Source organism: Solanum tuberosum, unplaced genomic scaffold (genome assembly GCF_000226075.1).
Source record: "Solanum tuberosum cultivar DM 1-3 516 R44 unplaced genomic scaffold, SolTub_3.0 scf00134, whole genome shotgun sequence".
NCBI classification, from domain to species: domain Eukaryota; kingdom Viridiplantae; phylum Streptophyta; class Magnoliopsida; order Solanales; family Solanaceae; genus Solanum; species Solanum tuberosum.
In genome coordinates this window covers 305,667-318,438 of record NW_006239062.1, presented here as the reverse complement: position 1 = coordinate 318,438, position 12,772 = coordinate 305,667, and the positions used below count along the sequence as shown (strand labels likewise).

At 32.6% G+C, this 12,772-nt stretch overlaps 1 protein-coding gene across 1 annotated transcript; it reads left to right on the top strand.

Moving 5' to 3' along the window:
• The first annotated feature begins 11,041 nt into the window (after positions 1-11,041).
• LOC102585836 (nodulation-signaling pathway 2 protein) lies at positions 11,042-12,762 on the top strand. The gene has a single exon (XM_006351813.2). The coding sequence runs from the start codon at positions 11,238-11,240 to the stop codon at positions 12,726-12,728; it is 1,491 nt and encodes a 496-aa protein (XP_006351875.1). The 5' UTR covers positions 11,042-11,237; the 3' UTR covers positions 12,729-12,762.
• The last annotated feature ends 10 nt before the right edge of the window (positions 12,763-12,772 follow it).

Sequence of the window (12,772 nt, the reverse complement as noted above, 5' to 3'; positions counted from 1 at the left end):
TCAAGAACCTACACATAATGATTTCATGGATGATTTACTGAGAATCCTCACGTTCCTCGAAAGAACCAAGTTCTTGGCGATTTCCCCAAAACCTTCCCTTCTCCTCTTGAACTTTGCCCTAACTCGCTTAATTTTTTTTTTTTTTGAGAGATTGAAAACTGAAATCAATCCGCTTTGACCCCTATTTGGGTGAGTCAAAACGTGTGGGCTTAATGGGGAAAGGAAAAGACCAAAATATTCCTCCTTAAAACGGATGAAAAGCTCTATTTAGAGAGGCTGCACTCAAATGGGCATATCTCCTTCAGCAGAACTCGGAATTTAGCAAACTCGGTGGCGTTGGAAAGAGGACTCAATGACCTTTGATTTGATATCTCATGGGCTACCTAACACATCCTGTGCTAAAAGTTATGATCGTTTGAAGTTGACTCAAAACTTACCATTTGAAGAGTAACTTGCATGACTCTAAATTTGGTTCTTTCAAATTTAGCTTTTTCTAAGTCCAAGGTGTTACATGTTCAATTTTCAAGACTACTTTTAGAATATTTTTTCATTTTTACCCTTCATTTGGATTTTCTATACAGTGAGTTCAAGAAATGGGGGAATACTTACTTAATGAAAAGGGCCTTCTAATAAAAATAAATAGAAAAAGGACTATTTTTTTGTAAATTAAATGAAAAAGGGTTTGATATATTCTCAACTTGTGATTTAGAATTGATATATTATCCTCATTACAGAATTGGCTCAATATAACTTATCATTGTAAATATGACTTACATATACTCATACACTTATAAAAATAGCTCACATATATTCCTATCAACTAATGAAAGTAAAAACATTAATTTTAAATTTAAAAATATCCATGTAGGGGTATATATGATTCTTCTAGCAAATTTAGGGTATAGTTGATTTTTCCCACATATGATTTTTTATACTTCTTTATTTCAATGGCTAATTTGAGTTTTAAATATCCCCTCATAGATCCATTTGTTTATCATTATTTGAATTTTTTATTCTTAATTTCTAAGAAATATTGCTCATTTTTAGTGTAAATATGAGAAATAATTTTTTTAAAAAGTGAATAGAAAAGGAGAAAAAAGTAAGGAAAGATTTTTTTAAAAATAAATATTTGTGGTTATATTATAATTTATTTTTGTATCTATGATAAAAAAATTTAAAAAAACAAGTGAAAAGTAAATAAATTTGGCAATCAAAATAATAAATTCAAAAAATAATTATCATTTACTAGAAGGGATATATCAGGTCTAAATCGGGTCTTAGATCAAAAGAACACATTTAATCATTTGTATAACGATATATATATATGAGCTATTTTTAAAACAAAAAGTATATCAGCTCTAGATTACAATATTGAAGGGTATATTAGCCCCTTTTCTTTTTAAAAAAAATTGTTAATCTTTTTAGTGCTTTTCATGATTCAAAAGAACTTTTGGTGTAAAATATTTCAAGTTAATGCTTTTTTTTTCATTTATTAAAGATTAGGTAAGAAAACTACATATTTCCCCACTTCTATATCACAAGGTATATGAGATAATGAGATATTGACATATTAATATATTAACAAGCCTTCCAATTTCCAAACAAAACCTTTTTGCTGACGGATTAGTAATTGGACTTAATATATTGTTATATGTTCTTAGATGTAGATATCTTTTTACTCATTGATTTAATTACATACAACTAATTATTTGAATGGTTAGAATTTAAAGGGTTTTTAGTAGGTCATTTTGAGAATGCATGCCGTCCATAGAATTTTAAATTGAATATTTTAGTTGGTCTAATCAATTCAAACCCTTTGAAAGTGCCATATCTGACTTCAATTTCACTAAAATATTATGCTATTGTACTGTTTTCCTACGTACGTACTTGGTTTTACTTTATCTAATTTCAAAGTGGGATCAAAATATAGTAATTAATTAACTTAATTACTTTGGAAAGAAAAAAAATTAGAAAATCAAAACTATGTGATCCAATCTTCTTATATCATATCTTGATCCAATATTCTAGAATCTGAATTACATCTCAACGAAAGGAAAATTAAAAACTTTAAATGATAGATGGAGATCAATGGTGATCCGAAAAGTAGGATCTCACCATAACTCCGAAAGAGAGAAATTCGTCGGATCCAGTCAATCACAACGAGGATCACCCTGACTAGGATCTGCATCAAAGGGATAACAGGAGTAGGGGTTGAGTACAATCAACATATACTCAATAGGTTAGACCGACGACTGAGTATAAGCAACTAAACAGACTTAAGAAATAAACTATGAAATGTTTTCACCTGCACGCAGAAAAGTCTCATTTCGGCATCGATGCCACCAATTAATATAGAACGGCGCGAATAAAGTATACATATAAGGGTACATATAATATTTAAATCAACACATAAACAAGTTACACAACACAACAAAACTAGTCAATGTGATGCAATGAGATGATGAAATGATGGGATAATGTGGTGGTATCAAGGCCGTCGCACAATCTGTCGTATACACCTTGCCGAGCATTTAGCTTCCATACAGGGACCTATGGGGGACACAGTCCATATACCAATCTCATAATCTCTATATCTCATCTCCTTGCCACCTAGCTCATGGTCAAGGATATAAGTAAGGTGTCACATTTTCTTTCTCAAAAAGATAGTATATCTCTACTTTCTCATATTTCCATGAACAATGATATGCTGCATGAAGATGAATGCATCACAACACACATGCAACACAAAGCATAATCAATTCATCGAGGGTTTCAAATAGTATCAAGTTCTCAAACTCAACAAGTCATGAAACATATTCTCACATGATAGGGATAGTGGAGGAAATTATTTGAATTCAATCTTAGTTCTTTACCACTTAGAAAATATTTCTTTCATTTTAAGATGCTCAAAAAGTAACTCAAGCCCCTAACTCGGGCATCTCAATGTCAAATATAAAGATAGTTCACATAACCCCTCGCTCGGGCAATTACTCAAATATCACAGAATTTCGCAACAATTATAGATCAAGCCTCCACACAGATGAAGTATCACAAATAGGCATCATACGAACTAAACAAGCAGGTCAACATTTATCAACTTCTAAGACTCATGCTACTACTCATTTCACAGTTGACTTCCTAAGAAAGGTTAATTACTCATCTCAGTCTAAAAAAGAGATAGTCAAACCTCCCTTAATGCCGAAAATCACTCGAACAACTCTATCGGAGCACTTCCTCAACCACACAATCATTGAAACGATCCTCAACTATCAAGAATGAAAAGAGTTCATAAAAAAAGGAGTCCAATGATATCCATATTGATAGGATTTGAAATCGGGGGTAAAATAGTCCAAAAATCACTTCGGAAATCCAAAGGGTAAAATCATATTTATTTTTGTTGGAAATCAAGTTCTACAAGTCCAGTGGAGTTTGTAGTTGAAAACCCCGTTAAAAAAGATCAATAAATGAGTTCTGAATTTACTAATTTTTCAACTTTGGGAGAAAAGCCCCAAAGACGCACTTTGAAATCAAGATTTAAAAGGTATTTTGGGTGATAAAAATTAAAGAAAATGACAAGGAGTTGGTAGAAGAACTTTCCCCACACGAATTTCGCTAAGAAAAACTTCAAAGAAATCACTTCTCCTAAGCTTAAATCGAGTGAAAATGATGGAAATGAGAAAAATAGAAAAATCTTGTAATGGCAGGCCAAAAAGGGTCTCAGATAGCGCAAAAGCGACATCCTGTTTGCAAAAGTGAATCCCGAAAAATCCTTCAGCCTTTACTAACACTAAGGATGTGGTCACGAACTGGCCTTCGCTTTCGTGAAGATTTGACCACTTGACCTTTTGAAAAAAAAAAAATCAGCCTTCGCAAATGTGACCCTCGCGAAAGCGAAGATCCCCTTCGCGATCGTGAAGTCAGCAGACACCAGAAAAATAGCCAACTTTCAAATCATCGAATGGATCTTGAAATTCGTTCGGAGTCCGATAAAAATAAACTGATATGATACCCCACTAAGTTCGATATTTCGGACTCAATGAATTCGTTGGATTTTCAAAAAGAGATCAAATGACGGAATTACCTTCCCGAACCACTCTTAAGGCTAAAAACTAAACTTCTCAGCCAAACACCTAAATCTCAACCCAAGGCCTCGGAAGCCTTACCAACCACCTAACTAGCTCAAACTTGATGTTTTAGACGCGATGGAACTGGCGAATTTCCATTCGATGCTCATAACTCAAAATATTGACTAAAGTCAATCATATCATAAATTATCAACTCAAGAGGGATCAAATCACCAAAATACACCCAATCGCATCGACGACCAAACCAACCATTTTCGAAACACAAACTAAGCATGCATGAAAACGCTAAGAAGAAGGGAAATATGATTATTTCACAATTACAATCAAAATCACAAGAAATAAGACATTACAACTACAGGGAGAAAGTCAGAAAATGATGAAAATGATCTTTAATGTATGTATAATACTTTATTTTAATTCTAGAATATGTTTTTTACTTATTTGAAATAGTTCTTAATATATAATAAGATGTGCTTACTTTGATTCTTTATCCTAAACTAATAGATTTATCAAAAATAAAAATTGTTTAATTTAACTATGGACTCCACGTGACTAACAAAATCACAATTATTATCTTCTTTGTTTGTTCTAAAGAGAGAACTCCATGACATCTACCGCCATTTTCTCTACTTTCTCTAACAAAATTTACTATCACACAACATCTTGAAAAAATGGTCAAGTTTACCTAGTGCGCTTCATCTGTGAAGCATAAGGTAGTTGTTCAAATGCATCACATGATCAAATGATGGAATTACCCTCCCGGACCACTCTTAAGGCTAAAAACTCAACTTCTCAGCCAAACACATAAATCTCAATCCAGGGCCTCGAAAACCTTATCAAACACCTAACTAGCTCAAACTTGATGTTTCAGACGCGATGGAATTGGTGAAATGTCCATTCGATGCTCAGAACTCAAAATGTTGACTAAAGTCAATCATATCATAAATTCTTAACTCAAGAGGGGTCAAATCACCAAAAATATACATGATCGCATCGAGGATCAAACCAACCATTTCCGGAACACAAACTATGCATGAAAACGCTAAAATAGGGGTAAAATGATCATTTCACAATTAAAATCAAAATCACAAGAAATGAGACTTTACAACTATAGGGAGAAAATCAGAAAATAATCTTTGATGTATGTATAATACTTTATTTCAATTTTAGTATATATTTTTTACTTGATTGAAATAGTTCTTAATAGATAATAAAATGTGCTTACTTTGATTCGTTATCCTAAACGATTTGTCAAAAAAAAGTGTTCAATTTAATTATGTACTCTAGGTGACTAACAAAATCACAATTATTATCTTCTTTATTAGCTCCAAAGAGAGAACTCCCTGAAATCTACCACCATTTTCTCTACTTTCTTTAACAAAATTTACTATCACAAAACATCTTGAAAAAATGGTCAAGTTTACCTAGTGCGCTTCATCTGTGAAGCATAAGGTAGTTGTTCAAATGCATCACATGATGAATCTGATCCATTAGTTAGTTATGATACACAATGAATCTGGTCCTTTGGTTAGTTAATATTCATTTCATTTGTTTGTTACTTAATGATGAGCTTGCATAGTTTCTTAAAAGTCTGTTAGAAGATATTTTGTAGATTAAAACTATAAGACTAAGCACTATATTCTCTTTTAAGAGTTGAATGTATAAAATATTGTGATTAATAAAAAAATATTTTTTTACTATTTTCTCTCAGCTTGAGTTCATCAATGAAGTTATGAGCTTGTGAACTCATATTTTGTTAGTATTTTCTGGCGTAGATTTTTTTGAAATATAAAAGGCATTTCATGGAAAGAGAAATTCACATAATCCTAGATTTTTTAGGAATACTCCTCCGTCCATCTTTACTTGTCCACTGTATATACTATTTTGGGATGTCAACAATATTTGTCCAGTTTATAAAATTAATGAATAGTTTATCATGTTGTGTCTATTTTACCATTGTTATTAAATGCTATTTACTTTTCAATATTTAGATGACTAATATTTAATTAGATGATTTGATAAAATTAACCCCTATCCTTTACTGGTTCTTAATCCCTGTGTGGCTATGTCAAATTAATAGTAGACAACTATTGCTGGACAGAGAAATTATCAAAGACATTTTGTGGAAAGGGAAATTCACATAATACTAATTTTTTTCGAAATATAAAAGACATTTTGTGGAAAGAGAAATTCACATAACCCTATAACATATTAGAGATATTTTTTTATGGGAAAAATTGATCTAGGACTCCCCAGTCGGCCACCCAAAATAAGAACGCAATCATACTACGATTAATTTAAATAACGTGTGAAATGAAACCAATCACATTCATTTGACTTGCAATTTCTCCAAATTTAATCGTTCATTTGCAATAAATAATTGTAAAAATTTCTAATTGGGCCATTAAAGAGTGACATTCTCCATGTAATAACTATGAATATAATTGGAATTTATTATATTAATAATAAATATCTTGTCAATGCTACTATTTACTGAATTTTGTATTAAGTGAAAGATTGATGGTGAAAACGTTGAGCCGGACAAGCCGGCAAGGCTAAGTGACATCGATGACATAGTCCCCCACACAATACCTTTCAACTAAGTATTTTTTAATTTATTCTATTTTATTAAAATTTTAAAAATCTCTAAACAAGAAATGATGTTGAAGTCACTTGACAATGTATATTAACGTAACGAGTCGTTTGATAGGGTGTATAAGAATAATGTTAATGTATTAGTTATGTTTGCATAATTGTATTAGTTATGCAGAGATTGTTTCTTATGCATTATTTGGTTTGGTGTATTAAAAATAGCATGCACTGCATAAACTTTTTTTAAAAATATTTTTTCACAAAGATACCCACCACAAATATGTGGAATAGATGTAAAAAGGTTTGAGTTGATGCTAATTCATGCATTAAAATCTTTGCATTACTAATACATGCAACTTATGGTATTAATAATACACAATAGAGTGTTTAATTAATGCAAGCATGCATTAATTATACATACACTAAAAAAGATATTGCTACACAAAGTTAATGCTTGCATTATTATTTTTTCTAATACACTCTAACAACTACCCCTTTGCCATTCAGTAATTCATGCATTATTATTTTTTCTAATACACTTGATAGACTGATGAAATTCAGTAAAATTACTTGTATTGTCAACTACTTAATCATATATTTGAGATTCAATCTTGTGCATCAAAGTGCATTTACATTGTTACCAAAGACTTCAATACATGATTGTTATGCATTCATGATTCATCCCTTGATTCTGGAAAATATTTTTATCCAATACGGAACACATCCTTAATATTTTTTCCATATGGAATTTGTTGGATTAAGTCATTACAAAGATATATATTTTTAATATGATGTAATATTGTTCGTTTTTGGTCAAGCCGGTATGTTTTTCACTAAAATCAAAGGTCTCATACCAATAAGAGTATCGCTATAATATTATATGTAGCAACTCAATCTTTTCAAACTATTGATGTGAGACTTTGTTTACACACTCAACAATTGTGGTTCCTCGAACGAAGTTATACCATCGCCCATCATCGTGATCCACGAGTCAATTTCCGAGATTCACTATGTGTCACTCACATGTGTGTGCGCATATTCAAACTGCCTTTGACATGATAAAGGTAGTGAGTCATGCCCCACACTATCACTTTATTATTTTCATACTCGGCTCTGCAAATCATTGGCTCTGATATTAATTTTTGGGCTAAGTCAGCCCAAAGATATAATTAACATATATGTTATGATATTGTCCGTTTTTGATCAATCTTACACAATTTCTCCAAAACGAGTTCACATCATTTAGAGTATTTAGTACACCTTATATGTAGCTTTTCAATTTTTTCATTTACTAATGTGAAACGTTGTTCGTGCCGCACCAAAGTTACTTGTGAAGCTACCGTATCATCACAAGTGTGAAGTTTACAGTGGACTCAAACCTGAAAAAATGATTTTAGATGGATACCTTTTAATAAATAATTATTGATTTTGGTAATATTATTACTATGTACAGCAATACATAGCATTACTATGATAAATCTACAATATGTATTAAAAGTGAATTATGTATGCAATATATATGTATTATAATTGTTTTAAAATATATTATGCTTGTTTGGTAAGAAATTGACACATTGTGTTGGTGTAATAAAACTCTAACACACTGTATTAAAATGTGTGATAAAATGTCATTAATAAAACTTGCATTATATGTGTTTTATAAATTATTCTATGTAATATGTATTAAAACTGTATTATAAATGTATTAAAAGTAATCAAGTGAATTAGTAAATATTTTCTTAATATAGTATATCTATGTAAGTTTCCCATGGTTTACAAACAATTTTTTTTTGTCATTTAGCTTTTAAAATAACATCTTGCAACTGAGGTTTCAAATTGATGATTTCCAAGGAAATTGGATCAAGTAATTACTCTATTAAATTGTTTTTTTGTGCTATGTTTTATAGCTCAAATTTGTCTTCCCTGCCTATAAATGTACACTGAAGTTAACTTTTCTTGTAAAATTTTAGTATTTGGAGGAAGAACTGAACTCATGTTAATGTACAAATTAGAAAGAAAAAAAAAGCTAGAGACAAGGATTCGTAGTTCTAGTTACTTCTGCAAGCTATGAGTAGCTTGGAACTTGGAAGTAATCAAACTTGATGAAAATAAATATATTGCTATAAAAACAAATACATTGATTAATTTTAGAGGCGAAGCCATGATTAAGACTTTGAGGTTCTAAATTTCATTTGTTTTAAAAAAAGAGGGGGTTCAAACCCACAATTTTAGTGTGAAAAGCATTACGGCATAATAAAAGAATGAAAAGGTTTAAAAAATCTCTGAAGTAACATTGTTTTGCAAGTTGATCATATACCTAATTAAATTATTGGGTGTTCACTGAATCCTCTTGAACTATCATAGTTCATAATAAAATGTCTCATCGGAGAATCTGACCTGTTATATGAACATCACGCTTCAAAAAAATTCTTTCAAAGAGTTTCAAGTGACGATGTACATGATTATTATCTTTTAGAATGAAGAAGATATAATCTCTTAAACTATCACCATTTTGTGAATTCAATACCTAAAAAAATTTGGGTGTTCATAGAAGCCCCTAAACTATTGTACACATCACTAAGCAAGTTATTTTAAATATTTTGCCATATATATAATCATGGCCTTTTTATTTAGAGAAAATTGTATTAAATAACAAACTATTAATCAAATTAAATGTTATAAGTCTATAACCACAATTTCATTTAATTGTAAGTCGTAGCAAACAGTTGTCATTCGCCTCTCTCCCCAACGAATTTCGCTCGCCACTTTCCCTCGCCTCTCTCACTTTATACAAACACAAATGTATAAATTGTGTTTGTGTTTGTATAAAGCGAGAGGAAACTGTATATACAAATACAAATACATATATTTTCGTCCAATACACTTATAATTATACAAATACAGATATTCCCCTACCAGTTCTCTTTATAATTTGTGTTGTATAAAGCGGGAGAGAGAGATTTGATATACAAATATTTTATTTCGATTCAATTGTATACAAATTCAAATTATACGCAGATATACAAACACAATCATTGATACATATACGTAGTAGTTACATATATACAATTGAATTGAGAGGTTGTCAGCAATTTAAACAAACGAGAGGCTGCCAACGATTTATACAAATGAGAGGCTGCCAACGATTTATACAAATCTGATGCTCCAATGTTTGCTATGGAGCGCAATTATACAAACTATAGTTATAGCATACAAATATGATTTTTATGTTTGCTAAACCTAAAATTTACTCCTTTATTAAAGAGTTATAGTTTAGAAAAGTAACAAAAAATATTCAATAATCTTGATATGTAACTCGCAATATATGTATATTATTCTTGTAAAGAGGGATTGTAAGCTCAGAACTGCACGTGCACGGTCAGCTGGTTGAATTAAGTTGATGATCTGAGTTTATTTACTAATTTATTTTTAACAGATCTCAAATGTATTTGGTTAATTTAATTTTCACATCTCACAGTGACAAGAACAGTATAATGTTGGACTTTGGTACATTACAGATTAGTCATCACATCAACTTATCTTTGTTTTCATTTTCCTTTCCTTAATTATTTGGACTTCTTTTTTTTACTTTCTCATATAGGTTGTTAACTAATATGCAATTTAGTATGACCCTGGAAACTTATAAAATAATTTTGTCAAGTAAAAGAGTGTTTTTAATGTTGTCAATAATTCAGGGGTGAAACTAATAATTCACGCCGAATTTAAGGGTATTTTCAACATTTCTCTCTATTATTTATGCATGATAGAAGCAGTGGCGGAAAATTATATAATTTATACATGATTAAAATAATCTTTTAGGTATATATAGTAGCTCCCCCGTTCGGCTACTTCGTATGTCTATTTTTTTTAGCTTTTGAACCCCCTTATTGAAAATCTTAGTTCCGCCACTGAATAGAAGGTGGAATAACTAATTTCTTCATAACTAATACATGAATAAAATAATACACAAATTTACTTATAACTAATCCGTACAATACTAATATCTCCATAACTCTAATCAGTTATGCATAGACTTCTTTTAACAAATCTTATTCTAAAATATACAACATGACATGGATGGCACATACTTGTTCAATAAACTAATGCACTATGTTTGTCTCAAACCTCACACATCAAATAAAATATATCCCCACTTTTATAAGGTTCTTGCAATCTTAAAGTATGTAATATACCTCAAAACTTCCGACCTTCTAGTTGGTAGAGGACCATAGTGATAAACAAACAAGAAAAAAAAAACATTGGAGCAAAAATCTTAAATTAATTAAATATCTGGGGCAGAAGAGTAAATTAACTAATGCATGATTAATCAGCTTTGATGACATAATTTAAATTTCAAACCACACCAAACTATAGAACAAGAAACCCATCATTACCACTCTATTTATTAGAGTACTAATCCCTGTTTTATTAATGCTTTTAATTAATCTTAATCACTTTCCTATTGTCTCTTGTTTAAGTTCTTTCTTTCCTATTTACAGTTTATAAATCATAGCACATAATCTTGAGTGGGGCATATAAACAAACACTTGGAGTGCAGTTATGGCTATGATGGTTGATGAAACCATCTCAGATTTTGATTGTTATGGTAGTTTAAGCACACCCACTACAACTATCACTACAACAACAACCTCTTCTTCTTCCGAAGATGATCATGGTTGTACATGGAATGACTGGTCGCCGGTTTTCGATTGGGATGCGTTTTCCGGTGGCGATAATTTCCAAGATCTAATTGAATCTATGATCCAGGGATCGGGTAATTGCTTTCACAACTCCGAAGAGGATTCTGCTGAGATTATGGAGGAAGAAGAAGAAGAAGAATCAGGAGACTCTAATAACAACCAATCGGAAGATATTAACGGGCTGAAGCTTGTTCACCTCCTCATGGCGGCAGCGGAGGCGTTAACCGGCGTGAATAAAAGCCGTGAGTTGGCTCGAGTGATATTGGTTCGGCTCAAGGAATTGGCGTCCCCAAACGGCGCTACCAATATGGAGAGATTGGCCGCGCATTTCACTGACGCCTTGCAGGCGTTGCTCGACGGCGCTGCTTCCGGTACGTTACACGCTAAGCTCATGTTTTCCCCAAATTACAAAGACGAACACCATCAGGGAGATGTTCTAGCAGCTTTTCAGCTATTGCAGGACATGTCTCCTTTTGTCAAATTTGGGCATTTTACAGCAAATCAAGCTATATTCGAATCGGTAACCCATGATCGAAGAGTACATATTGTGGATTACGATATAATGGAAGGAATTCAATGGGCATCGTTAATGCAAGCATTGGTGTCCAGAAAAGATGGCCCCCCAACTCCCCACCTTCGGATCACAGCATTGTCAAGGAGCGGCAGCGGCCGTCGGTCATTCGGAACGGTCCAAGAGACCGGCCGTCGGTTAACGGCTTTCGCTACATCTATCGGTCAGCCATTTTCATTTCATCACTGCAGATTGGACTCGGACGAAATATTTAAGCCAACAAATCTCAAGTTAGTTAGAGGCGAAGCTCTAATTATTAATTGCATGCTTCATTTGCCTCATTTTAGCTATCGGGCCTCGGATTCAGTTGCTTCGTTCCTATCTGGATCTAAGACACTGAATCCGAGACTCGTGACCCTAGTCGAAGAGGAACTAAGGCCAATAGGAGACGAAGAAGGGTTCATGGGTCGGTTCATGGATACTTTACACCACTACTCAGCACTCTATGATTCGCTTGAGGCAGGATTCCCTTTGCAAAGCCGAGCTCGGGCATTGGTGGAGCGGGTATTCCTCGGGCCTCGAATAACTGGGTCGTTGGCCCGAATCTACCGGGCCCGAGGAGAGGAAGAAAGGTGCTCATGGGGGGAGTGGTTGAGTGGAGTGGGGTTCTGTGAGAGTAATATAAGCTTTGCAAATCATTGTCAAGCAAAATTGTTGTTGGGGCTATTCAATGATGGGTATAGGGTGGAGGAAATTGGGACCAATAAGTTGGTTTTAGGATGGAAGTCCCGGCGCCTACTTTCTGCTTCTATTTGGACCACAATGGATATTGACTTGTAATAACAAAATGTATATAATTCTTGTAAGTGTGCCCCCTCCCACCC